Raw genomic sequence first — 25,388 nt, 5'->3', positions numbered from 1 at the left:
TAGCCACTAAAATTATGTTTCTTGGCACTCAGGCAGCTGAATTGGAAATGCAAAATGAGGAGAACCCTTCGTGTGTGTAATGAAAAATCATCTGTCTGGAAACATCTCTCTGGTTTTACTCATTCAGGATGGAGTTCCTTCTTTGTCACCTGACTTCTTTCTTACTCCTTAAGTGTCTCTTTTCTGCTATCTCAAGTGATGCTCTCTGAGTGAGTATGACGAGGATCAGACATCTCAGTACTTGAAAACGTTCTTTGACATCTTCTAAAGGTTGTTAGGTCTTTATACATTCTTTAACTTCTTTTCCTATACATGCCTCAAGAAACTGAGAGCTGGGATTATGTTCTATTTTTGTCTCCCTCTGATTAGTGAGGCTGTATTCCTGCATGCAAGGCAGGTGTCCTGCCTAAAAGCTATGAGCAGGTCTTTGTGCAGCTGCAGGGAAGGTTCAAGGCTGGGTGTAAATCCTCCCAGAACAGAAAGGGTTGATATGTCTGTGAGTAGCAGGTGGAGAGAGTAGAATCTGCTTGTTCAGACAGCAGGATTATCTGGTGAGATGCAGGTTTAAAGGGAATCTTAACTATGAGTGAGACAGCTCATGTACGCTTGCTCTTCATGCTTAATTTTGCAGTTTTGAAGACCAGGATGATTTGGAATTTCTTTTCGTCATATATTTTTACTTTATGCGCATTGTGGTGCTAGGAAGATCATTCTTTGAAGTTTATTTAAATTTGGGAGCATTACATAGGTGCTGTTAGATACTTCATATTTTTCAGCTTTTTTTTAAAACCTGGAGTGAAAGACCAACTTGGTTATAAGGTAATATTAAACAAACAAACAAACAAAAACCCCTAAGAATGGAAGGATTAAGCTCTTGGAAAGTGACCATGTTAATGCCACATGCATAGCTTATCCTAGTCCCATATACAAATGGGCATGGATGGGCACTGAAGTTACAATGGCACATTCTAGATCTTGACACCATGAATATTTTTCAAAATCTGCTTGTAACCTTCCTTTATAACTTAGGATAATTATTTTATGCTTGTCACACTGCCCAGTTATTTTACTGGGGACATTTTGACAGCACTTGGACTGCTGCTTTGAAAAATGACTGCTTTCCTCAAGTACGAGTTGGAACACAGGTATATCCTTAAGGTGATCTGCCTCTTAAGTTAGCCTTTGATTTATTACTGTCTCCTCTCAAATTTATGGGCTAGATTATTGGATGGCTTTTTTAATGCAAAGCAATGTGATGTGCTTCTAACAATTTGAGCAGTTGCACAATCCAGTAAAATGCTATTTGTTTTCTTCTGCTGTTGCAGGAAAATGGTTGTGTTTTTAAGATACTTCTGTAACACATATAGTATCAGTATGTGTGCATACAACAGTTCAAATGTGCATGTTATGTTTAGAACTTCTTGGTTCTTCAAAAACTAATATAAGATAGAATTTGTTTGATCATGTCCCCCAGCCTGTTGGGGGTGGGAGGAAGAAGGTTGTAGATTTTCAGTATTTTGGTTGTCAACAGTTGTCTACTTGGAGTTAACTTTTTGGATAAAAAGAATTTCTGAAACACAGTAAATTCTTTGCTGTCATATCTTGCATTTTCAGTGCCTCTTTTACTCGATCCTCTGGGGTGAGGAGGATCAAGTGAGATTTAAAGACTCTCAAATGCACGTGGCAGCAAGTGGGAACAGGGAGAAATCACTCTTAATACTGCAAAGTTTTGAGCTGTTGGTCCCCAAACTTCTGCCTGGTAGTGCTTTCTTTGCTCCCCATTAATTTAAGTGGGATGATACTTCACAAATGCAGTGCCCCAATTAAATGTCTGGTTTTCTTTTTTCTTAGATTGTACCTCTGGTGAAGCTCTGTGGAAGATAGATGTGTGTGCTGCAATGGTGACATAAAGATTTCACAGGACTGGAGCAAGTTGTTGAGAATCTGTGTTTGTTTTTCATGCTGCTGTCGAGAACTATCTAAGGCAAGTAAACACCATGAGTTTTATCCTGAAACTTCACAGACATTTTCAAAGAACAGTTATTTTGCTGGCCACTTTTTGTATGGTGAGCATAGTTATTTCTGCCTACTACTTGTATAATGGCTACAAACAGGAAAATGAACTTCCTGAAATCTCTTCAGAAGTGGAATGTGGTGATCCTCAACTGTTGCCATACAAGCTGATGGAGATGAAGACCATGAAGCCTCTTGATCCCCTGAGGACAGACCTTGTAGTGCTGGTGTTTGTGGAAAGCCAGTACTCCACGTTAGGCCAAGATATAATAACCATCTTGGAATCCAGCAGATTTCAGTTCCACATTGAGATTGCTCCTGGGAAAGGTGACCTCCCGGTGCTTATAGACAAGAATAGAGGCAAATACGCTCTCATAGTGTATGAAAATATTCTAAAGTATGTGAATATGGACTCTTGGAACAGAGGCCTTCTAGATAAGTACTGTATAGAATATGGTGTAGGTGTGATTGGATTTCACAAAGGCAGTGAGAACAGCTTGCAGAGCTTTCAGTTGAAGGGTTTTCCTTTCCATGTCCACAGCAATCTGGGTATTAAGGACTGTTGCATTAACCCTCATTCCCCACTGCTCCATGTGACTAAATCTTCTAAGCTGGAGAAAGGGCCCTTGCTTGGAAATGACTGGGCTGTTTTCCAGATTAATCACACAGCTTATCAACCAGTGATATTTGCAAAAGTAAAGACACCGGAAAACCTTTCTCCACCTGCTGCTCTCAGTGCTCTCTATGCCACGGTAATTCATGACCTGGGGCTCCACGATGGGATACAACGAGTCCTTTTCGGCAATAACTTGAATTTTTGGCTGCACAAGCTGATTTTCATAGATGCCATCTCTTTCCTAACTGGAAAGAAGCTCAGACTGTCCTTGGATAGGTACATTCTGGTTGACATAGATGACATCTTCGTTGGGAAGGAGGGAACAAGGATGAACACCAACGATGTACAGGTACAGTATGTGCACAAACTAATGGTCATTACAGCAAAGTGATGGTTTTTTCTCTTGAAGTGAATAGTTGTTAGTGGTTTGAACTCACAGCGGATGTAGATCAGAAAGTATTACAAACAAACTGCTTGGGTCTTGGTAGAGAAACCAGTTGGTCTGTCTTTGAGTAGTCATGATTCCATTCTAAACATAATTGCAGAGTGTTTTACTCTGCTTTGATGATCCCTTCTCTCTAAGCACACACTTCAGTTGTGTTTGGAAAAAGCACAGGACTTCAGGGCTGGACCCAGGAGCTCTTCATAAGTGATGCATGCAGCTAGTACTACAAGCAGGAGGTAAATGTGGTGAGCAATAGTAAATGTCAGCATAAATTTTGAAGAATAGGCTGGGTTATTAGCTGCTTGAAGTAGGTTTAGATGTCAGGAGTTGCTTGCAGCATTTCACCTCTCTTATCTCTCTTTTATGGCTCTTCCTTGCAAGGAAGGTTTGTGTTAATATTGGTCTTAAAAGCTCGTTCTGTCGCTGAATGACTTGATGATTTCCATTTTAAAATTTGGAGTGGTGCATTCCTGAAGGTCATTTTCCACTCTGTTGTGCTGTTGCAGTGAGGTGATAGCTGTGGGTCAGTAGCAGTAACATCTTAACGTTATTTCTTCCTGTGTAAGTGGCTTGTGTTTTGTGAAGTGTTGTTTCCGAGCAGGTAATTATAGGTCATCTTGTACAGCTCTACTTGCTTTATAAGCTAAAAATCTGTGACGTGCTGATTGTTACCCCATTTGTGCTAAAAATAAAGGAGAATGTTTTGTTAGAACTTTCTTAATGGAAAGAGGAACTGGGAAAAGGAAAGATGAGGACAGCAGTGTGTGCAGTTGTTTATTTTTGTTTCATTTTTAACCAAGTTTTTGTAACTCTGCATATAGTGCTTCCTTAAACAAAAGGTTTGAACCTGCAGTTAAACTTTAATTTGCTTTAAAATTGCAGCATACACTCTTTTCCAAAACATTCTCTTCACATGCAATTATAACTGAAATACAACCTTCTAATTAAGTTGGTGCTTTCCTTATGCAAACAAATCTCAAGGGAGAGAGTTGAAATAAAGGGGAAAGCTAATAAATGGAATTTCTGTGGAGAACATGATGGCAGTATTTGAGTTAGGTTGAGTGAGTGGAGAATCTCCTAAATGCAGACTCAGATCACAGGAAAGAAATAAGGTCTGACCCACATCACTGCAGAACTCCTGCTTTTCTGCAGAAGCAGCAGTGTCTGGTGAGAAAATTTGTAAAATAAAGCCTGACTAAACCTCTCGCTGTGTTGTGCAATAGCAGTTTGAGACAGTATGTTTTGTGTTGTTTCTCTTTGCAAGTGACACCTTTGGATTGTCATTTTAGGATGAGTTAGGATGTTTAATTGCCGGAATTACTTACCAGAAGCAGGAGGCTGTTGAGACAAATTTGATTAAAGCAGATACAGAAGGATAAACTGTATTGTTTGGGGAGAATAATTTGCAATATGTCAGAATGTAATCTTCCCATAATAAAACTGTCAAATTAAATAGAAGTAATATCAAAGTGGAAATAACTTTTAAGTAGGATAATTTCATTTATACAGAACTGTGTTCTGAAACAATGGAATCTGAAAAAAAGTGTTCCCTTCTGATTCTTCACCTACTTATAGTTAAAATGTTCTATTAAACATGTTGTTAGGGCTGTCAGATGCAATGCATCTTCATTACTATTAATATCAAAGGAGTTATCCTCTGTGGCACAATGACATGTGGAATGAATGAAACCAAATCCGTTTGCAGTAGCTGAAAATCCGCTCTTGTAAAGTATATTTGCAGATAAATGACATCCCATTAAACAGGAGTGTTTTACTGAGCTCTGCTGCAGTGACTGTGACGGACAATTGGGCGCTGCAAGTGTCAAAATGGGTTGCTAAATGTCGACTTTGTATAATTTCAGTACTCCAGGTTAATTCCTTTCTCCTAAGCTTACATTTTAAATACTAACAATGCAGAATTCAGTAGGATGCTCTTTTGTGCTTTAATTTTGTTGGACATGTTTCCTATTTAATGTTTTTAGGCTGCATGTGGTAGGACTGGGGGCTTGCTGAGAGTGAGGGGAATGTTTCTACGTGTGCTCTATTAACGCAAATCGATGTAAAACTCTTCAGGAAGCTCCCACCGCCCAGAGGACCTCTAGGATTGCTTCTGACTGTTCTCTGGGTAGGACAGAGTTCAGGAACTGGAGGGTTAATGCACAACTGGTAGCAAAAGTAAGGTGGTCAGCTGGTCCAACCCCCCTGCTTGGGTTGGGTCATGTCCTGGTGCTTTTTGACTGTGACCATGGAGGGAGATCCCGACTACCTGTAAAATAAGGTTTGCAGGGGAATTTCTTCTTGAGATACCTAAATGAGATGTGCAAAGAGGCCAGAAGAGTTAATATTTGGCACAAGGCTAAACTGCCCTACCCTTTAAAGTGTGTGAATTGGAGTTGAGCCCTTACAAAAATTGCTGTCATAAGGTTTAAGGGGTGATTTTTTATCAGTATTATATATTGACCTCAAAGAGGTCAAGTCAAAAGCAGACCCTCCAATATGAGTGTCTTCTGCACCTCTAAAGAGGAGACAAAGTGGTGGTACTTCAGCTTGAGTACCTGTAGTGTCAGGAACACAGGCATAAAGAGCCCTTCTGAAAATCTTTTAGAAATAGAGTTTATCAACCTAAATCCTGTAAAACTAATAAATCGTTTGTTTTGTTAAACAACAGATGAAGTTTATTCCAATTTCACCACAGTTACTTCAATTAAAAAACAAGAAAAAAGAGCAGGAAAACTTGAAATAGTGCTGCAGATTTTAGGTTACCTTACTATTACAGATTTGCCTGTATCTGTAAAATCTGGGCTGATAAAACATAGTTCTTCAGTGTAACATACTGAGTAGCTGTCACTGCATCAACAATGATCATCCATCTTCATAGTTATTTACTTTGTCTTCCTCTGGTATAATAGAAATAATGGAAGAGAACGATTCCATAGTCTAATTACCTCCTACTTGGAAAATAAGCTTGGTAATATCATCTCAACATACATTTTTCAGTAACTTTTTTCTCTCCTGTTGTCTGTCAGGCAGGAGGGACCATTATGCCGTGACAATGTTATATTTTATTTTCCTTGTGTCTTTTAGAAAGACTAAGAGCCCGTGCAGTGCAAGTAATTCATTTAAATGGACATACAGAGAATAATCTATTTAGATATCCACCGAGTAAGTTTATCTTAATAGACCATGATTGTCCTGGATGACAGTCTACTAATTTAATATCTCTTTTGGTTACAGCTACTCTTTGTAAAATTTTTATGACTCTAAAGCATTGAGATTTTTCAAGGGAAAAGCAGCTGATAAAAGGGGAGAAATTAAATGTGATTTCTTTTTCCTGTTGACAGTTTGTGCAGTGCTGGTGTTTTGGACAGTTTGGTTTGGTCTACCTTTTCCTTCATTTCCCCAATACATGCACGTTCTGTGGTTCCTTAAGAGTTAATCACATTTGCCAAATGAAAAATTAGAACACTGTGGAATTATTTTTTCCTCATAATTAGCTGCGTGATCTTTCCTTGACTGCCTTGTCCTTTGTGTGCTTTTCAAAAGAGATCCTTTGAATTGAAGTCAGGAGGGGCATCTTTTCTCTTTGTTCATGTAAGCCTAATCTTTTCCTACCCCTTTAATTATTCTTGTATGATTGGCAAGCCAAAAGCTTCATATTGACCGTATCCATTATTGGAGAGGGAAGATGGGTCTTTTCTGGTGATTCTGTTTTGGGAGTGCTTGGGCAATGCAGAAATGGGCAATACAAGCTTCAGTCTGCAGCCTTGGAGCATTAGTCATGGAAGAGTTGGACAAGAGCTCCACACTTGGTGCATCATCTGTGCCAAACATCCTTCTCATAATGGAGAGCATTGAGCCAGATTTTGAGGTTCATAATACAGGAATCTATACCAGAGCAAGTCCTCTAACTTTCCATGTGGACACAGACAACACAGGAAAATAGCTCATCTTTAGGCAGGCACTGCTGAAGTGAATTGCACTTTAAAAGTATGTAATTGTTTGTTGTTCAGAAATTGCTTCTAGAGTGACTAAGATCAAATATAAACATTTGCATTTGGTCAGGTCAGTGCTCCTATTCAAAGCCAGTGCTGTCACTTTTTTGTTATTCCCTTAGTGCACTGGTGGCCTAACCCTTTGTTTAATACAATTCTGCTTAAAAACAGATTTCCCCCCTAAGAGCTAGTTGTTTATTCCCTGTATGAGATTCATCCACATTAGTCAGCACAGTTTAAATTATTACCGTTGTTTAAAACCCATTAAGTGTCTTTTCACCCTGTGCAGCATCTGTGGAAAGAAACCAGAACTTCCCATGGCAAAGCATTCCACTTGGCCATAAATTTTAAGAAGACAACCATGTGTCTTTTCAGTCACTCTTGCCTGGGAATGATGTAAATATTTGCCTCAGAAGAGAAGCTTAGATATATTTTGTGTTAAGGCAGAACTTCTAAAAGGTGCAGAAAGCTGAACTGTCAAGACAAGCGATGGTTCCTGTCACAGGAGGAAGTCTGATTCTCTCAGTTAATTGCTTCTTTATCTCTAGGATCATGTAGAAGGTTATCAGGAAAGAAGTGACAGATGTGTCATCAAATGTGTCGGCTGCACAACCACCAGAGATACTCAGGGCTGTTTGGTTGCACTGAGCCATAAATCTTTCCTTTGGGGAGGTTCACAAAACCTTTTTAATCACCTCTTTAAATTACATGACAAATTAATGATTAAGAACTCTTGTTCTGCTAAATCATTTTACATTCCCAGTCCATCAGCTGTACTACCTTTATACCACCGTTCAATGTGTCTACTTTGTGTTACATACATTCTTTCTTAATTTGACCTGAAACTCCTAAAGTGTTTTGTATTGACTTGTTGGAAATAGCAAGGAAAAAGGGCATTCTGCACTTTAAAAAGTGTCAAGGAAAAGGAATATTATCAAGCACAGCGTCTGTGTAGCTGTCTGATGCCCTAGGACTGATTTACTGGAGCATATTGTTTCAGCTGCAGTAGTGTGTAATAATATGCACTGTGAGACAGTAGAGGATTAGAATTTGATTTCAGAACTAAAATGTAACTTTAAAACAAGTTATAAAAATTGTTTTATGTATTTTATGGACTGCTACCAGCGTAAAGTACACTTTACCAGTCAGTCATTGTAACATCTAAGAGCAATTTGGTTTATGTATCAACTTCTATGAATTTTAATCAAGTAAAATTGTTACAACTGCTGCTCAATACATTCCAGCTCTTTTTGTTAGAGGTACTGATGTTTGAGATGGAAAGCTGGATAAAAATTTTCTTTTAGAGAGGGGTGACTGCAGAGGGACCCTGGGGACACAGGATATTTGAGGGCTGATTTCCTTCAAGCTCTTCCACCCCAGCACCAGGTTTGACTGTTGGTTGCACACTCCCTGCTCTGTCTTCAGGACAGAACCACGGTAAGAAAATCTTGAAATCTTCGGTGAATCCCCTGGTGCTTTCCAAGTAAGATAATGTGCACTACGGATTAAGTCACCTAAATCTTTCCAGAAAATGAGAGTAATATGTTTTCTTTTTTGAATTCCCCACATTTCTCTGTGGTGGTGAGATGTCCTTAGGCTTAATGTAACCCTTAACAATGGGATCTTTCTGTTCTCAGTGGAGTTTTGTGATATCAGAGCTATTTTATTTAAAACATAAGGAATTGCACTGCCCTCAGATCAAGTGGGGTAACTGAATATTTGGTAACACTGTTTCTGCTTTACTTTGATGTGTTATATTATGCAGAGATACTTTTACACTTGAGTTTAATGCTTCCCATCCAAAGGCATCCACACAAAATCTTGGATTCACCAGGTGTACCAGCCTGCAGTGATCATTTCTGGCTCACAGCCACTTAGTTAACAAGCTCTGTCTTCCTCAGCCTACTTGGAAACTTAAACTTAAGGAATGTAGGTGAATATTTTCATGGATGAGATAAAACTGCATGTGACTGTGCATACTTGGAGTGTTTCCAGCATAACCTAAACTCAGCAGCGTTTGGGTTCATCCATCTGGCCTTGAAAACAAAACCTGCTGTCACATCAGTCCCTCTCTTTCCTTGGATTGCAGATTCTCATGGTCAGAGGCTCTTCTTGTTCAGAAAGCACCTCGATGATACAAGTAACAATAATGTAATACAGCTTCCCACAGAGCTGCACAGATTCCTCCCTGTGCTCGTGGCTGCTGCAGATTTATTCTGGCCTTTTCCACATTACAAGTTTGCCATCCAGTTCCTGCTGCTAATGAAATAGAATAAAACTCTCGCAACCAACAGATGAAAACACACTGCAGACAGATCTAGAAATCAAAGCCATTAGCTGTGAAACATGATTCCAAAAGCGAGCCTTCCTCCTTCCCCATCTTCAGTCACATCAAGAAAGGCACAGTCTGGCAAGAAGAAAAAAGTGAGGGTGGAAGATGGGACTAAAGATGCCTCAGAGTTGTCTTTGGTAGAACTCTAACAGCACTTAAAAGGAGGCTGAAAAATAGTTTTGCATTTATATATAAATAGTAGGGGGGTTATGGTGTGAAACATTTCTCTTATCCCTTTCTCACTGCCATTGTTACAGGTAGTAGAAGCGTTGAAAATGTGATCTTGAAAATATCCTAAACCCAAGATGAATACTAAAATATACCCCAGTTTGTAATGAAAACTGGTTTGAAATTCAAGCTGACTATGAAAAATACCATTTTACATCAGTAAAGTACTTCATCTTACTGACTGAGGAGGTTTCTAGAATATTGTACTCAGTTCTGCACCACTCGATCAGAAATATTTAGAGAGTGCTTAGAGACACGAGAATAGTCAGGAAACATCTGAGCACAAAAATGAAGACTAAAAAATTCGGGAAGTAACGATGACCCAAGCAGAAAGCAATAGGCTGCAGATGTCTGCAGGGTGTTAACAGTGAGGAGGGATAAAAATATTTAATGTAAGGCACAGAGGTGTTTAAATGTAGGCAGAATAGCCAATAAAAGTAGCAGAATAGAGGCTAATATGCAAAAGGAAGTGAAAAGATTATGTAACTCTTTAAAAATTAGATTTGGCAAAAGGCCATGAAATATGCTATTGGAAGGAATATAATATTGGCAGAGAATTTGTACTAAGATATATTCTCAATCTCTTACAGTCTAATCAAATGCAGAGCTCAGTTGGATTCCTGCGTGCTGCTTTGAGGCTGCAAGTGTAGACTTTGCCAGCTGGGAACTTCACTATGTATGTGTAGTTTTTGTAATCTTGTCTTTTAGAAATGTGAACACTCATGCAAAACCAGGAAAGGTGTGTTTTAACACTTTAACAAAATCATCCCCATATTTTTCACTTGGGGTTTTTTTCTGCCCAGTTATATCCCTCAGACTGTGTAGGAGTCAAATGAAACTGTCCCAAGTCTTCATTAACTTGAAGTAAGTCCTTATGTCGTTTCTGTGTTGACTACACATAATCATAAAAAATATGGCTTGAGAAAAGAGTTATATCTGTTATTTTATGGAAACTTTCTTTTTTTGTCGCTTCTTTTATACCAATGTTGATGTAGCTGGGGAATTTCATTCAGCAGCTTTAGAACTACTCATAAAGAGAAAAACAAAAGATAAATATTTGTGACCCATAGCTGATGAGCAAGCTAACACTGAATTCCCAGCTGTGTCTTAAGTGGAACTTTCAGACAGAAAAAATGGAAATCTTTTTGGCCAAGGATTGTTTTTTTCTGTTGATAAAGGTGGGACATAGAGGGGGAAAAGCAGTTTTTGGTGCCTCAGCTCACCCCAGATATAGGGATAAAGGTAGATATTTTTAATCATATATAGTCTTAAGAGATGCACAAGAATATTTTTGACTCTACTAGGAAAAAAAAGAATATCTAAGAATCATTTGTGAATGGACTGTGTCATCAGTGTGTTGCCCAGCCCATGGAGTAATCTTTATTTAACATGCCAGTGATGTGATAATTTTGGGTCTTGTGCTTTACTAAACCGGGAAAGCAACTGGCTCTGTGGTGGTTCTTATATAAATTACAAGGTTTGAGTCTTCATTTATTTACACTTTGTTCTTAAGTAGGTAAAAGTAAGCATTAACACAAATACTGTGTTTTAGTCTTTCCTGGGGGGAAAAAAGTGTAAACTGAGAAGTGTTCAAGGCCAGGTGAATGAGGCTCTGAGCAACTTGGTGTGGTGGAAAGTGTCTCTGCCCATGGCAGGGGCTTGGAACAAGACGGTCTTTGAAGTCCCCTTCCAACCCAAACCATTCCATGGCCTGCCTGTGGCCAATCCAGGTGGCGTGTCCTGGAGCTGGTGCTAGCCCGGGCTGCCCCTTCATCATCTGGATGGGATGTGTGGGGCAGTGCGGAGAGGGGAGGAGGTGCCTTAGAGACCTGATGGACAGGGCAGGTCCTGTGACACTGTGAGGGGGAGTGCAGGCTACTGCACCGTGGGAATAGCAATTTGGGAGACAAATCTGTGGGAAACTAGGTTTTATCGGAACAAGTTTCGTCTTCTGTATGCAAGCCGTGGGTGTAGAGGTGGACTTGAAATTGTGTCCCTCAAAACCTGGCATTTTGGACAGAGTAACGTGGCCACAGACAGTCAGACTGGAGCAGGTGTAGTGACCCAGCTGCAGGTGCCTGCACATCAGGTGAGGCCCCGTGGTCTCTGCTGCTGAGAGATTAGGCTTTGAAGTCCTTCCAGGGTTGAGCCTTCCAGATATTTTCAGCATTCAGTGGCTGTGCAGAGCCACATGGTGCCAACAGCAGGGGGAAAGGGCCCGGAGCCGCAAGGCTGGCCAGTGTGCACTGGATCAGGGAGGGCTTGTCCTCCAGCCAGACTGTGCCTGCTGTGTGTGTTGGCTGCTGTGAGAGCTAAAGCTGGAACTGGCATTTGAGGAAGCATTAAATAAGAAGCAAATGTGCTGTTGATAATGAATGTGGTGCTAGGAGCTTGGATCATAACCTCTGTCCATTCTGAGCTGGGTGACTATAAAATACATGCCCCATTAGACTGAACAGCCATGCCGCTGTTTTATCTGTGACAAAATACCGTGCACCCTTCCAAACAAGATGTGGAGCTGTACCAGTGTGGGCTGTCTAATGAGGGGGTGCAGAGGTGTAATGCCTAACATTTACTGGGAGCCAGACAAGTGTCGACACGAATCAATGAGCAACCCTTAGAATTTATCTGCTGCTGGTGGGATGCAGTGGAGACAAGCCAGACTAAGCAGGCAGAGCAGAGCAGAGCGGCCCAGAAGTGAACTGGAACAGGATCTGAACCACTCTGTCACCCTGAGAGATGGGCTGTCGTGCTCAGAGCTCAGGCAGCATGTTGGGGGGGGGGTGGTGACTGCAGCACAGCCACCTGAAATGCTTTCTATTAACAAAACTCACCTTCTTGCTGTGCTGGCCATGACCACATCACAAGAATTTAACTGGATAAATATGAAGAGATTCCAAATGCATTTTAGAGCCGCTTTGGTTTTGAGTTCTGTCATACTGTGAGAACTTACCTCTTCATACTTGGTGTTTCACAAGCAGGCAAAGTGTTAGGTAAAAATGCAACCAGCTAGTTTTCTATTGAATCCTGTCTGAGCAAAACCCAGGGAAAAATATGTAGCAGCAGGATGTTTGTTCTGTTTCAACTGGTCTGGGATTTTCTTTTTGACCTTTATTTTAAAGAAATGCTGCATTTTATTTCTGTTAACTGCATAATAACAAGATCACTTAGCTGTTTAGTAATAGTAACTTCTTTCATCTAAGTACAGCTTAATTAGGAGCTAATAATGCAGAATTTCAGACAGAATCCTGAAAATACCATGCTAATTGCTTACTTCATTACATAGCATTGGCACCAAGTATTTATAACCTTCACATTACCTTGCCATAATTAGCTTATTCTCATTAACTGCTACCTCAGCTTCTAACAAGCGAGAAGTTGGTGAAAGAAGTTCCAAATATTTCTTAAATCTCTTGGTTGGACAAATGATTCACCTAGATGAAAGAGCCTAACTACTTGGAAATATGTAATTGGACTATCACCAAGATCATTATTGTATGTGATATAAAAACAGCTCCAAAGGAAGACCCAGTGACATTTAAAACAGTGTGTTCTGATGAAAAACTTTTGATTGAAATCATTTAAGCAGTGTTTTCCAAAGTGGCTACTTATATTTCTTGGATCCTTGAGTGGACCTCAAATTCAGACACCTATTTATAGCATCTGAGCACATAAAATGAAGTTGTGGCTCCTGAATTTTTTTTCTTATATTGGGGCACTGAGAAACTTAAGGTATGTTATTTCAATATAAACTCCCACTGGAGTGGGATCCAAAATGTTGCAGTGGTTTTGGTGCACTAAGTTTGTGCATGCAGAGTTTATGTTCATCGGGGTAGCATCTGTCCAGCCTGATACCTTATTGACCTTTTGAGGGGAAACTGGGTTGCCTGTTCTCTGCCAGCAGAACATTTTGCACAAAGAGCTGAAAGTTTTCTTTGTTTTTTTTATTTCTCTTGCCCTCTCTGTAGTGTCAGCTCTGTTAGGAGAGAACACAAAGGCAATTTAAGCTTTCTTCTCCTTTTGTCTGGAGGATATTCAAAATATTTTTTTGGATACACCCAGTACACCCAAAGCAATTATTCTTTCTCCTGTGTAGGTTAAATGTTTATGATAATGGGTGTCAAAGTGCTAATCTTGGAAATCCAGAAAGAGTAGATGTTGAATTTTAATGATGTTCCAAAATACATAATTTATCATGAGGGAAACGTTTTTCACTGAAGCAAAGTAGTCTGTCCAATAAAATAATGATTCCCAGACATTTGGGATGGGCTTTCATTGAGGCTGTCTCCTGTTTCCTCTTGTCAGAGGGTGGAAAGGCAAAGTGATGTCACAGAAAGAGCACAGTAAAAGGACATCACACCAGTTACAGCTCATTAAACCTCTGTACTAAGAACCCCATTCAGAAGCTTAAAAAATGGCTTCAGTTCTGTTTCCTCCCTGTCTTGCAGGGGTTGGACTAAAGAGGAAATATGGTATGGAAAATTAAAGCTACTTCTGCATAGGAGCTCCCACAAAGGGGCTTGGTGTGCTTTCACACTGCACTTTCTATTAGTTTGTCCTTCCTTTTCAGAAGGTCCTTGCCTTTATTAAAGAACCAACGTGGCATTAGAAGTTTTTCTCAAAGCAGAGTAATTCCTAATTTAATGGCTCCTTTGATAGCATTGTCAGACACAAAATAGTAAAGCAAGCGTTGGGAGATGAGATCTGCTTCCCAAAAAAAAAAGAAGGAGGAAGAGAAAAACTTTTTGGAAAATTATGAAGCTGACCTTGCTTTTGTTGGTGACATGAAAGCCTGTACTGAAGTGTGAGATGTTAATGCTGCAGCACTGTGTCTGTCTGCTTGCTAGTTGAGTTAAAATCCACGTGCTTACAAGTAGAATTAACAGCCTATTGAGTTTTCACTTTTCAAGTGGCAAAGTTTCTTAGCAGCTTTTGAGCAGGAAAATAGTGGTAAATATGTTGGTATGACTGCACAAAGAAGTCATCATTCCTCTTTGGAAGCAGAGTTCAACGAGGCATTCTTGATTGATTTCTTTGATCAGTCAAGACATTTGGGTCTGGGTATTTTTGTTGATGCTGAAGAAATTACAACTGTCTGTTTACCAAAGACAAGTTGACACTTGTAACTTCTCAGTGACAGACTCTGAAGTGAAACCATGTGAAGAGATATTTGAGGACAGGAGGCAGGATGGTTTCCTGGCTATGGAAGTGGGAAGCAAGTTTGACAGTAGGAATTTTATCCTTGCATTTACAGCTGATTTACTTGAGCAGAAGCTTTTGACAGCCCATATCATCTGTCTGTGCCTGTTTGTCCTGTTTGTGAGATGAGAAAATCTGTTGTTTTGCTGCTGGGAAAACTTTTTTTCTATTCCTTGGATTGTAAAAGGGGCTTTTTCTGAGATTTTCTTTGGTGAAGAAATGATATGTAATTGTATACTGAATTCTCACATTTGATTTCTGGAAGAAAGAATTTTCCCCAACCTAGTATGTAAGCTTAGGAAAAATGGAAAAGGAAGTCCTGTGTCTATGACAGTGATTATGCTGCCAGTGATTTATTTTCATTACAGGACCAGCAGAAATATAGCATGGACTAAATAATTATTTATAAACGTATGAAGGCTTTTCTAAATAGTTTTAAAATACCATCTTCAGTACTAATGTACTTATGTAACATTTCATACAGACACTCAGAGGGTCTGTTCATAAGCAGTCATAAAATATGCAGAAAATATCAGCAGCTCCCCTTCAGCATATAAAACAGCATGCAAAAAGGAAATTTTGGGCATTTTGTCCCCCTACTTTTCTCTCTTTCCATCTTTCTGATGGAAACTCACAGTAATAGGCCCTGCCATCTGCTACTGTATATTCTTCATGAGTTCTAACATTTTGTTTTTAGAACCTGAAAGATGAGTAAAATGTCAAGTCGCCCAGAAAATAATCACAGGCGCGACAACTCAAATGTTAGCTCAGCTTGTCTGTGCAAAAAGTGCTTCACAGCAGGTCTGGGCCCTCCCTCTTGGCAGATGGAGCAGGTACCCCCTTGGTGTTAGCTGGTATTTCCCAACACAAGGTGAGAAGCTGGAACTGCACCGGCAAAACTAACTCCCAGAGAAGCACTGAACTCTGTGTTGTATTATTATAAAAATGTCATGAGTTTCTTGCTACCTGTTTGAAAGGCTGGGTCTCTCCCTCTTTCTCCAGTTCTGGTTTTCCATCCTGCTGGGACCTGACTGGAGCTGACAAGCTGGGAAGGTGTTGGAAAGGTACAGGATACCTTTCAGCTGCAAAAAATGCTCACAGCTCTTAATGGGGAGGAAAAGAAGGGGCAGCCCATTCGTGCCCCCTGGCTGTCAGGCTGGGGTGTGGCCGTATCCTTTGCCTCCCACCTTCTTAACCGTGCAAAGATACAATTATTTATTTCATTCAATCGGTTCCCAGCAGCTCCAGGATGGTTCTCATAATAAATCCTGGGCACATTTGCAACTTCTCATTACAATCAGAAGCCTCCTCGGAGATCTTTGCACTCTCAGCCTCTGCAAAAGCCCTTGTTACAGCATTGCAAGATTTTGCACTTAATATTCCACTTCATAAGGCTGGAGCTTGTTTTCAATTATTTCCATTCTGTGCTTCATTTTACTCATTCCTTTAGGAAGTCCCTTGTTCACAGGACATTTTTCAGGCTTTGCACTGAAAGAAGATGCTCTTTACCAGGTGAGTGCTGGAAAAGACCTGCAGAAGAGCTCATGTGCCCTGGAAAGGTGGATATTGCCTCCATCTGCAAAATGGGCCATATTTTAAGGAATTGTAACTTGGCTCTACTATGCCTAATATCTCAACTGGTCTTGACTTCTAACGTTTTGTTGTCATTGGCATACTAGTTTAATTTACCATTACTTACATAATGAAAAGGTCCAGAGAAACTGTAATTAGAATTACTAGCTTATATTTTTCAAGGCACAAAATTGTCATTGAATTTCAAGAGTAGAGAGCCCTCTAGACCTTTAAAGCTTTGAAAATCTCCAGTCATTTTAATCTTTTTTTTGTGCTTTTAAATACATTCCTCCTTCGTAACACACTTAGTTACTCACCTCTGACAATAGTAATGTTTTTAATTACTTCATTAAAATCATTGTGCTATAATATTTACTGGCCTTGAAAACTTTTATGACCTCTACTTTTCTGTTTTGTTTTTGCTTTGCAAAGTTTGGAAAGCTGGGTTTCTATGTTACACCTGGAAAACTGAGAGACCAGCAGGATGTAAGAGTTTGGGAGATAACTCCCAAAACACTGTGCAAATCTTGGGAGTAACAAATCAAGAGGAGCATATTGAAATCAGGGAGTGAGGCTGTAGCTGATGAATAATGCTTTCCCCTTTCTTCCTACATGCTGTTTTCTTGTTTGTACTAATTTAGTGCGAGTACAGGAATGCTGGCAGCCAGTATTGTCACTGTCTGAGAAATGAGTCAGAATTTGGAGGAATCTAGGATCAAGTTGTCTGATGTGGAATAGGCTTCTTTCTGTCTTTCTAGATTTTATTTTTTAATGCATTTCCCTTGATTTTGTAACATGACTGAAGTGCTGTGGATGTACTTGAGCCGATCTATAGGAACATAGTCCTCATAGTTGCTGTTCACCCTCTAATGGAGCAGTGTAGGGGGCACACGAGACCTGAAATTCATTCCTGGCTGTGTCCCAGGTTTACTGAGTGATCAGTGGAAGGTCTTTTCTCTGTGTGTCCCTTTGTTTTCCTAGCCCATGATTCAGGGAGTAAACCAGTATTTAATTGCTGGTTATCTCCATGAGGAAAAGTATGGAGTTTGCATGGTGTCTTTAAATGGTAATAAAATACCTGTCATTGCTTTGTCTTATGTAAACAGCTGTTTTTAAATAGCAAAACCAACTGAACAGACATACACCTGTAAAAATACTTATATTGTTCTATTAAATTTCTGTGCCAGGTTTTGTTTTCTACAGATATGTTTATATGGTGGTTTGCTTTTTTTCAGGCCCTGCTTGACACTCAGAATCTTTTGAGAGCCCAGATTACAAATTTTACTTTCAACCTGGGATTTTCAGGGAAGTTTTATCATACAGGTAAGTTTTATCACTTTCATTCTGGTGGTTTTCTTTATAATCTGAGGACAGTAGGAAGGGTAGAGACTAAAGGTCTTAGTAAACTGTGGTTTCTGCATTAGGTGCCAGTGTGGAACAGATTCAGTTCTTCCTCCCCTTTATTAAAATTTCGTTCCTTTCAGCCTCTTGTTGATTGGTGAATTCCATCAGTCATGTGAAATTTTCCATTGATTTCACTGAGAGACCTGTTGAGCTACCACAGTTTATCCTTTTGGATACTGTGGAGATACAGCAAAATATATTATCCATTAAAGTAATTTTGTACTTAATCCACTGTAGAAATAGGTAGAAGGTATTAAAATAGGATGTGAGCCCAGCACAATGGTCTGACTGTCAACTTTGTCACCAGTGCCTCAGCAGGCAGTACTTTAAATGGACACATTTTATTATGTTAATACCAGTCTTATGTTTCCAAACATGTGTAAGATTATAATAGAAGTAGAGACTTTACTTCAGAGCTACATTTTTTTCCTTTTGCAGGGACTGAGGAGGAGGATGAAGGTGATGACCTGCTGCTGAGATCTGTGGATGAGTTCTGGTGGTTTCCCCACATGTGGAGTCACATGCAGCCCCACCTCTTCCACAACGAGTCCTCACTGGTGGAGCAGATGATCCTCAACAAAAAATTTGCCTTAGTGAGTTATAATTTGGCATTTTTTATTTAATTTAGGTCCTCAGAAACCACTATTCCTACTTTGTTGGAAAATCAATCCTTGTAGAATTTGGTTTAGTCTCAGTGAATTGGGAAAAGAAAGGAAGTTTTGATAAAGTGCTTTTTGTAATCACTCTTCTGTGAAAATTCTATTTCTCAACAGTTTGTATTTCCTTCTCAATTAAAGTTTGATTTGGCTTTCTGGAAAAAATTATAGAAAAATTCTTTCAGAATGAAGAGTTAATATGTTCCCATCTTGGAAAGTGATAATATAGATAAACGATACTCTATTTCAGTATTTTTCTATAGAAAATTTTATCCAAATAACCCATTGTTTAGATTAGAAAAAAAAATCCAATTTTCTGAGAGAATAAATGCTCCATCAAAACATGTCAAATGACTTTATGAAACCACTGTATGTTAGGATTAGTTACACGTGCCACATTTTCAAAGATGATTTTCTGCTGTGATACCTAATAACATCTTATATATTCCCTTTGGATCAGCTTTATATAAACTTGTTTTGTAAAGCATTGCCTTTACTAATTATTTACTCACAGCCAAACTCTGAATAAAAGAGGGAATATAAGAAAAACTGAAACTGGATTTTGGATCTGAGGATATCAGAGAAACAGGCTACAGATACTTTCATGCAGCAAAACAAAACCAAAATGCCAAACATAATAGATGTTATTTATCTGAAGAAGTGGTCTGATGTAAAGACCTTAAAATGTCTTACATCAGAACAGCCTGGCAAACATCACTTATGTGCTGAATTCCATCTCTTTTTCCAGCATCCTAATTTTCCTTCTTCCTTTTCAAGATGCACTGGTTGCTCTTTAGTTGGCAGGTAAAGACTTTGTTCCTGGGAAGTGCAGGGGAATTTGAAATGCGAGAACAAAGGAGAACGCATTTATGGCCATGTGGCAGTGAGTGTGGGAGGACAGGACAGACCTGAATACCAAGCAGTTCTTGTATGTATTTGAGAACCTTGCTTTTAAGTAAGGTACAGGCTTTCTTTCAAGATTTTACCAAGTTTACTGAAAATTGTAGTTGTGCTGAGTACAGGCCAACTGAATTTGAATGTTTCCTCTCAAGAAAGCATTCCAGTAGAGGTTAGAATCAGGAAAATGTAAAAATCCTGTGCCCAGATTTCCCCTTCTAATACGATTCTGCGTGCTGTTCCAAGCTCCACTGGAAATGAGTTCTTGTGGTTCTGGTGTGACCTAAGACATCCTCTGGGATTAGTCTACAGAATGTAAGCATTGAAGGATGTTATTAGAATAATGCATATTCAACCCTGGCTTTACATAACTCCATGAATTTCCATGTTCTTCACTATTTTCAATGCTCTCAGTATGCACCCATTTTTCTTTGAGATAAGACTCAGAGTTTTTTCGTATTCCTTTGTAACTAGTTTATTCAAAGGAAGAGGTCCAAGTATCAACCAACTCTCTGCACACAAAGTATGATTACAAAAAATGACCATATAAATGCAGCCAGTATAAAAAACCTCTAAACTAGAATTCAAAGGCAGTGCAAGGGCAGCCTTCCTAAATCATGGCAACACAATGACATCCTATGGCCTGTGCACTCTGCTAATCAGACTGTCAAAGAAAGATCTGCTGTCCCCTGTTCCTTTGAAGAGTAACCTGAGAGGAAATACATTAAATATGAAGAGAAGGTAGTAGCAGTAAGGTCAGTATGTAAACAAGAGAAATGACAGGAGTCTGCAAAAACAGGAAATGTACTACAAAAGGGTTTACTCTGCAACATCTGCCTGTGCGATGTTACAAGTGGTTATCTTTTATCCTTTTTTAAAATGACACTGAAATGGTTAACCTGGGTTTTGAATAGGGTTTTATGTTTTGAGTGGACTAGAGGGAACAGGCAGTGACCGAAATTCAGCTCCTCATCCAAGTAATTGTGAAGGGACATGCAGTGGAAATCACACTTGAGTAGTTGGAACTGCCAGATGCTACCTGTTGTGCTGAATACGTGCCATTTTCTCTCTGAATTCTCTGATGCTGCCTTCCATCTCCCTTCCAGATCAGCATACTTTGATATTACTCCTGTTTGCATTGCAGACCTGTTCTCGATCTCTCATTAAACAAAGGATCTGAGAAATACCAAAACATCAAGTTCCTTCAGTTTTTGAAAGCAACCGTTGTTCTGTTATGTTTTAGGAACACGGTATTCCAACTGACTTGGGCTATGCAGTGGCTCCACACCATTCTGGAGTGTATCCAGTACACGTTCAGCTTTATGATGCCTGGAAAAAGGTCTGGAATATAAGAGTTACGAGCACTGAAGAATACCCACATCTGAAACCTGCAAGGTACAGACGTGGCTTCATCCACAAAAACATCATGGTGAGTTGTATTGATGATGTTCATGTCGTACTCTGCCGTGTTATGAACAATTTATTTTTAAGTGGAAAAGCACAGTATCCTGAAAGTTCACATTGTGAGAAGCACATATTGCTCTGCATAAGTAGCAAAATATATTTGACAGTGCCTTGTTAATTAAAATGAGTCTGTTGCTGATGATGTTACTGCTGATGAAGGTGGCATCCAGGCGCCCCGCTGTCAACAGTTTACAGGCTGTTCACTCCTCTAGTCCTACTGTTAATGCTGGTTCAGAGATCTCAAGTTAAAAATCAGCTTGGCGTGGTTTAACAGAATAGGATGGGTTAGGTTTCTCTCAGGTTTTTCAGAATTCCATCATTCACAGCCCCCTTTGCCAAAGGAAGGGGTTGTACACAACTGACACGGAAGGCGTTGTGCTGCTGCCATCTGGTCACTGGGGCGGAGGCTATTTCAGATTCACATCCTGTCATTATTATCTCAGAAGTGTTTCTAAACAGCTTTTCAAATTCTTGGTGACATGTTCTGGAGTAACTTTCTTTTGGAGCCTGTGGGAAGAGTGGTGAAGAGGCAAGATCTGGGGGGTGTGCTGTGTTATACCTCTGGCTGCAACAAGCAGTTTCAGAGGGTCGGCTGCCTTACCACAGTATTGCCCCTTAGAACGGAATTTTGGCATTGTTCTAAAGTTGCCATGGATACTGCTTTGCTTAGCTAAATAGTAATATTTTAAAGTTTTGATCTATTTTTGGGTGAAGCGAATCAAAATGATCTCCAGAAGTCCAGGAACAAAATTGACACCGTACAGACCCGAACTATAGTTTGTTCTCCTCGGAACAATCCCTGTATGTAAAACAATGGTCGTGGATGTGCTCAGGGAGCACGAAGCATTTGGGGAAGATGGATTGACTCAGAACCTCCAAAAATCTCTTTCATGAATTTTTGTAAAAAGACGTCATTTGAATCTCACATAATGAGATTTAATACAAGGACACTGCGGCCAAAATCTGTTCCCAAGAACAGTCGTATAAAACCACCTGTTTTGGGAGTCTCAAGCCTTCAGCTCTCCAGGGCGAGTGCATTAATATTTTACATCTGCAGGCTTATAGTAATGAATACATTCAGTAATAAAATCGGTGTATAAGATTTGCCAGAGCACCTCCCAGCCTGTACAGCTTCATTCCCTGCCTCTGTGAAGAATTGTGCTCATATTTCATCAGTGCAATCCAAAGGTTTGTTAAAAACATATGGAAGTTTATAGAAAATGTAGGAATTCCATACATTTTTTGACAACACAGAATTTGCACTCTGTGGTCACAGTATCCTTTACATTACAAAAAAAATATTGAGAAATGAAAGGCAGGAAATAAAGAGTGTCTACAAAACCTCAACCTGTGTCAAATAAGGCACTTGTAGACTTTCAAAGTCAATCTGTCATAACAGTCCCAGCGTAAGAATTTTACATGAACATCCATATTCAGCTCTTGGTTTTCTTTAAGGGATAGACATAACTCAAATACTCTCCAGCAAATTATTTCCTTAAGTCGATAGAAAATATTTTAAATTTCTGCTGGAAAACTTGACTGCATTTATTAGTTCTTCCCATTTGAAAGATTTGTTCTTGGAATGTTTTTTAAAATAATTTTGTTTGTACTATTTTGTGTTGCAACTGGTCTTCCAAAACCAGCACAGGCAAATGAGAAGGAAAATTTTCTTATGATGTGAGGATTACTGGCAAAATTCCCCATGTGTTAGTGTAGAATTATTATTGCTACTGATGCCTGGGCCAAAGAAAAAAAACAATTTGACTTTCAAATTCCAGTGTAAATTTACAACAAAGCCATCACTCAAATAAAAGTGGTACTGATTAATGTAGTATAGACTGATAATATTTCAGATTATGTTTCAAAATATTTTAAAATTTTAGAACTAACTGATGATTACACTTCAAATACTTGGTTGTAAGGATGAGGTGTTACAGACAAAGTAAATATGATGAATTTTTTGATGTTGTGATTTCAGTGTTACTAATTCAACTAGATTTGTATTGACTTCTGACAAAGTTGAGGTGCCAAATCTACCCAGCAATTATCAGTTATGTGTTACTTACCTGGCATTTATTACCTCATTTAAAGTATAAACTCTTTAATCTTTTTTTTTATTTATTTTTTTAATAAATTCAGGTGCTTCCTAGGCAAACTTGTGGCTTGTTCACCCACACCATTTTCTATAAAGAGTACCCTGGAGGTCCAAAGGAACTAGACAAAAGTATTCAAGGAGGAGAGTTGTTCTTCACAGTGGTCCTCAATCCAGTAAGTACAGTGTCATTCTGAAATGTTTGAACAAAATTAATGAAAGGAAAACACACATGTGGTCTCCCTTCTAGAGGATGGCAGGAGTCCCAGTCCTTACTTTGATGATTTGTATCATTTCAGGCATAGAATCACAGAATGGTTTGGAAGGGACCTTAAAGATCATCCAGTTCCAGCCCCCATATCAGTGGAGCTGAGACCTGGAAAATTCCTTGGATGGGGAGGTATTGGGACCGTAGCAGTGCTTTGGCAGTTTATGGATTTGAACTAAAAGTTACTGGGCTTAGCAAAGGAGATTTGAGAGGAAGGCACAGTAACAGCATTTTGAGTCTGGACAAAATATATTCCATATGGAAGCACAGCCAAAAACTATTTTACAACAGCAGGGAAACAGCAAAATTTAATAGGGGTGCTTGAGGCATAAGCTTTTGAAATTAAAGGAATTAAGAGAGCAGAGGAGAGGACAAGGTAAGAGGTGAAACAGTCATGATATTTTGGTATAAATCAACTTTGATTGTCCCTGCCTGACATGCTTGAATGTGAGTACAGTAATAATACCTTTTTATATATTATGGTTAGGTTTTTGAGTCCTGCATTGCTGTGTAGACTGTGTGAACACCTGGTTCTGAAAATTGTGATATCCCCAATACAATACTGACTAAAAAATAGAAGTTAAATACATAGTTTTCTAAATATAGCTGTAAATGAATATTAGACCAAAACCTACCCAGGACCAATTGTTGAAATCCTTTTAGGGCATGCCTTTGTACAGGTGATACATCTGGTTTTAAATATCTGCTTATAAATAGCTTCTAAAGTTCCCACATTAACCTGGAATGTAATAATTTTGAAGATTAGGGTTTGCATCTTTGTTGTTTTTATGTATTGCGTGTATTTGTATTGTAATTTGCAAGTCAGAGTTGGGCAAAGATTTAGACATTAAAATGAAAACAAAATAGCTTTGGTAGTCTGTCTAATTATGAAGTGGCATTTTGAACTTCATAAGCTTTCCTGTATTCTCACTAAAATTGCTGGGATTTCTTAATGTGGAAACATCCAACTTTTCAGAGGATGCAAAAATTCTCATATGAGGCATTTTCTAAATGCTATTTTTCACTGATAGTAAAGTAAGAATAGGAAATACTAACCCAGGAACCATTAGAGTGTCAGCTAACCAATATTCTGAACAATGAGAATTTCCAAAAATGGCTGTGAATTCAGTGTAAATCTTAACAAATTCCTGCATTGTTTAATTTGGATGACTGATCTTGAGTGAATGTAGTTTCTGAGGTGTAAATCCCAGCTGAGACTTCAGTGAGTACCCTGCACTGAAAGAAGTGCCCCCAAGAGCGAAGCCCAAAATTTCTCTGTGGTTTGGGTAGTTTTTCACAAGAGAGGTTCTACTTCCTTGTAGTGTTCCAGCTCAACCACGATCTGCAGAATAAACCACAAAACCCCACAGTATATTTTGTATTTTGTGTGTCTCTCTTCAGGATCCTGCTGACTGCAGCGGCACTCAGGCAAGATCACGCTGTCAGGATCTTCCACCAAATGTTTTACAGGAATAAAAAATAGCAAGTTTCAGCAACCCTGTATTATTAGTATACTGGCTTTGTTTTCCCCCACGTTATCAGTTGAAGAATTGACTTACAGGGAGGTTGATAGACTTACAGACTGATTTAGCCAGGGAATTCTGTAGCAAAGCCACAAGGAAAACACGCATTGTAGAAATGTGTGGTGATGAGTATCTCACCCAGTCAGACAGATCTGTGTCTTTGTTTTATTATCTCACGTTGTTACTATTTTTCCTAGCACTCTATTGACTTTAAAACATTTTACCAAGTATTTTTCCAGCTAGGCTTGTTAGAATCTTCAGTGACTTCAGATTGGTCTGTCTCTATGTGCAGTATTCATTGAAATTCTTGGATTAGTAAAGCAAATTTCTGTTCAGCGTCTCTTAAAATGAAGTTGTACCAGTCTCCTAAGTATATCTTGTCACTGGTGAAGGAAGTGAGCCATTAGATTTTGAGCTTTGTTTAACGATAAGGTGGGTATAGACCCTGCCATCAACCACATCATTTCTTCTCAGGTGTGCTAGTGAATCTCTCTATCAGTACTGGCCAAGGCTCTCTCAGTAATTCTGATAACCCAGTCCTAAAACACCCTCTGAACTATGGAAGGTACAGACTGGGAGCTCTGCTATCTTACAAGATGAATGTTTAAGGAGAACCAACAGTTCATGAAAAATTTCTATACTTTTTCTCCCCCTAAGAAAAACAAACATGAAAGATTACAGTAATTG

The 25,388-nt window shown here is 39.2% G+C and overlaps 1 protein-coding gene across 2 annotated transcripts in view; it reads left to right on the top strand.

Annotated features, from left to right (window-relative positions):
* The window catches only part of LOC126642706 (bifunctional heparan sulfate N-deacetylase/N-sulfotransferase 3), a 45,500-nt gene that overhangs the window by 4,222 nt on the left and 15,890 nt on the right, over positions 1-25,388 (top strand). Inside the window, exons 2-6 of one of the 2 annotated variants that reach the window (XM_050320562.1) lie at positions 1,852-2,978; positions 17,633-17,720; positions 18,240-18,394; positions 20,598-20,783; positions 22,958-23,086. In XM_050320562.1, the coding sequence (XP_050176519.1) occupies positions 1,998-2,978; positions 17,633-17,720; positions 18,240-18,394; positions 20,598-20,783; positions 22,958-23,086 (1,539 nt within the window). In that variant the 5' untranslated portion in view covers positions 1,852-1,997. Of the gene's footprint in view, positions 1-1,851; positions 2,979-17,632; positions 17,721-18,239; positions 18,395-20,597; positions 20,784-22,957; positions 23,087-25,388 lie in introns of those variants that run through there. The other variant, XM_050320563.1, reaches the window with a different exon arrangement.

Source organism: Myiozetetes cayanensis, unplaced genomic scaffold, assembly GCF_022539395.1.
Source record: "Myiozetetes cayanensis isolate MyiCay16 unplaced genomic scaffold, myiCay2020 scf24, whole genome shotgun sequence".
Taxonomy (NCBI): Eukaryota; Metazoa; Chordata; class Aves; order Passeriformes; family Tyrannidae; genus Myiozetetes; species Myiozetetes cayanensis.
Note: the sequence above shows the minus strand (reverse complement) of the source record. Positions and strands in the feature narration are given on the sequence as shown.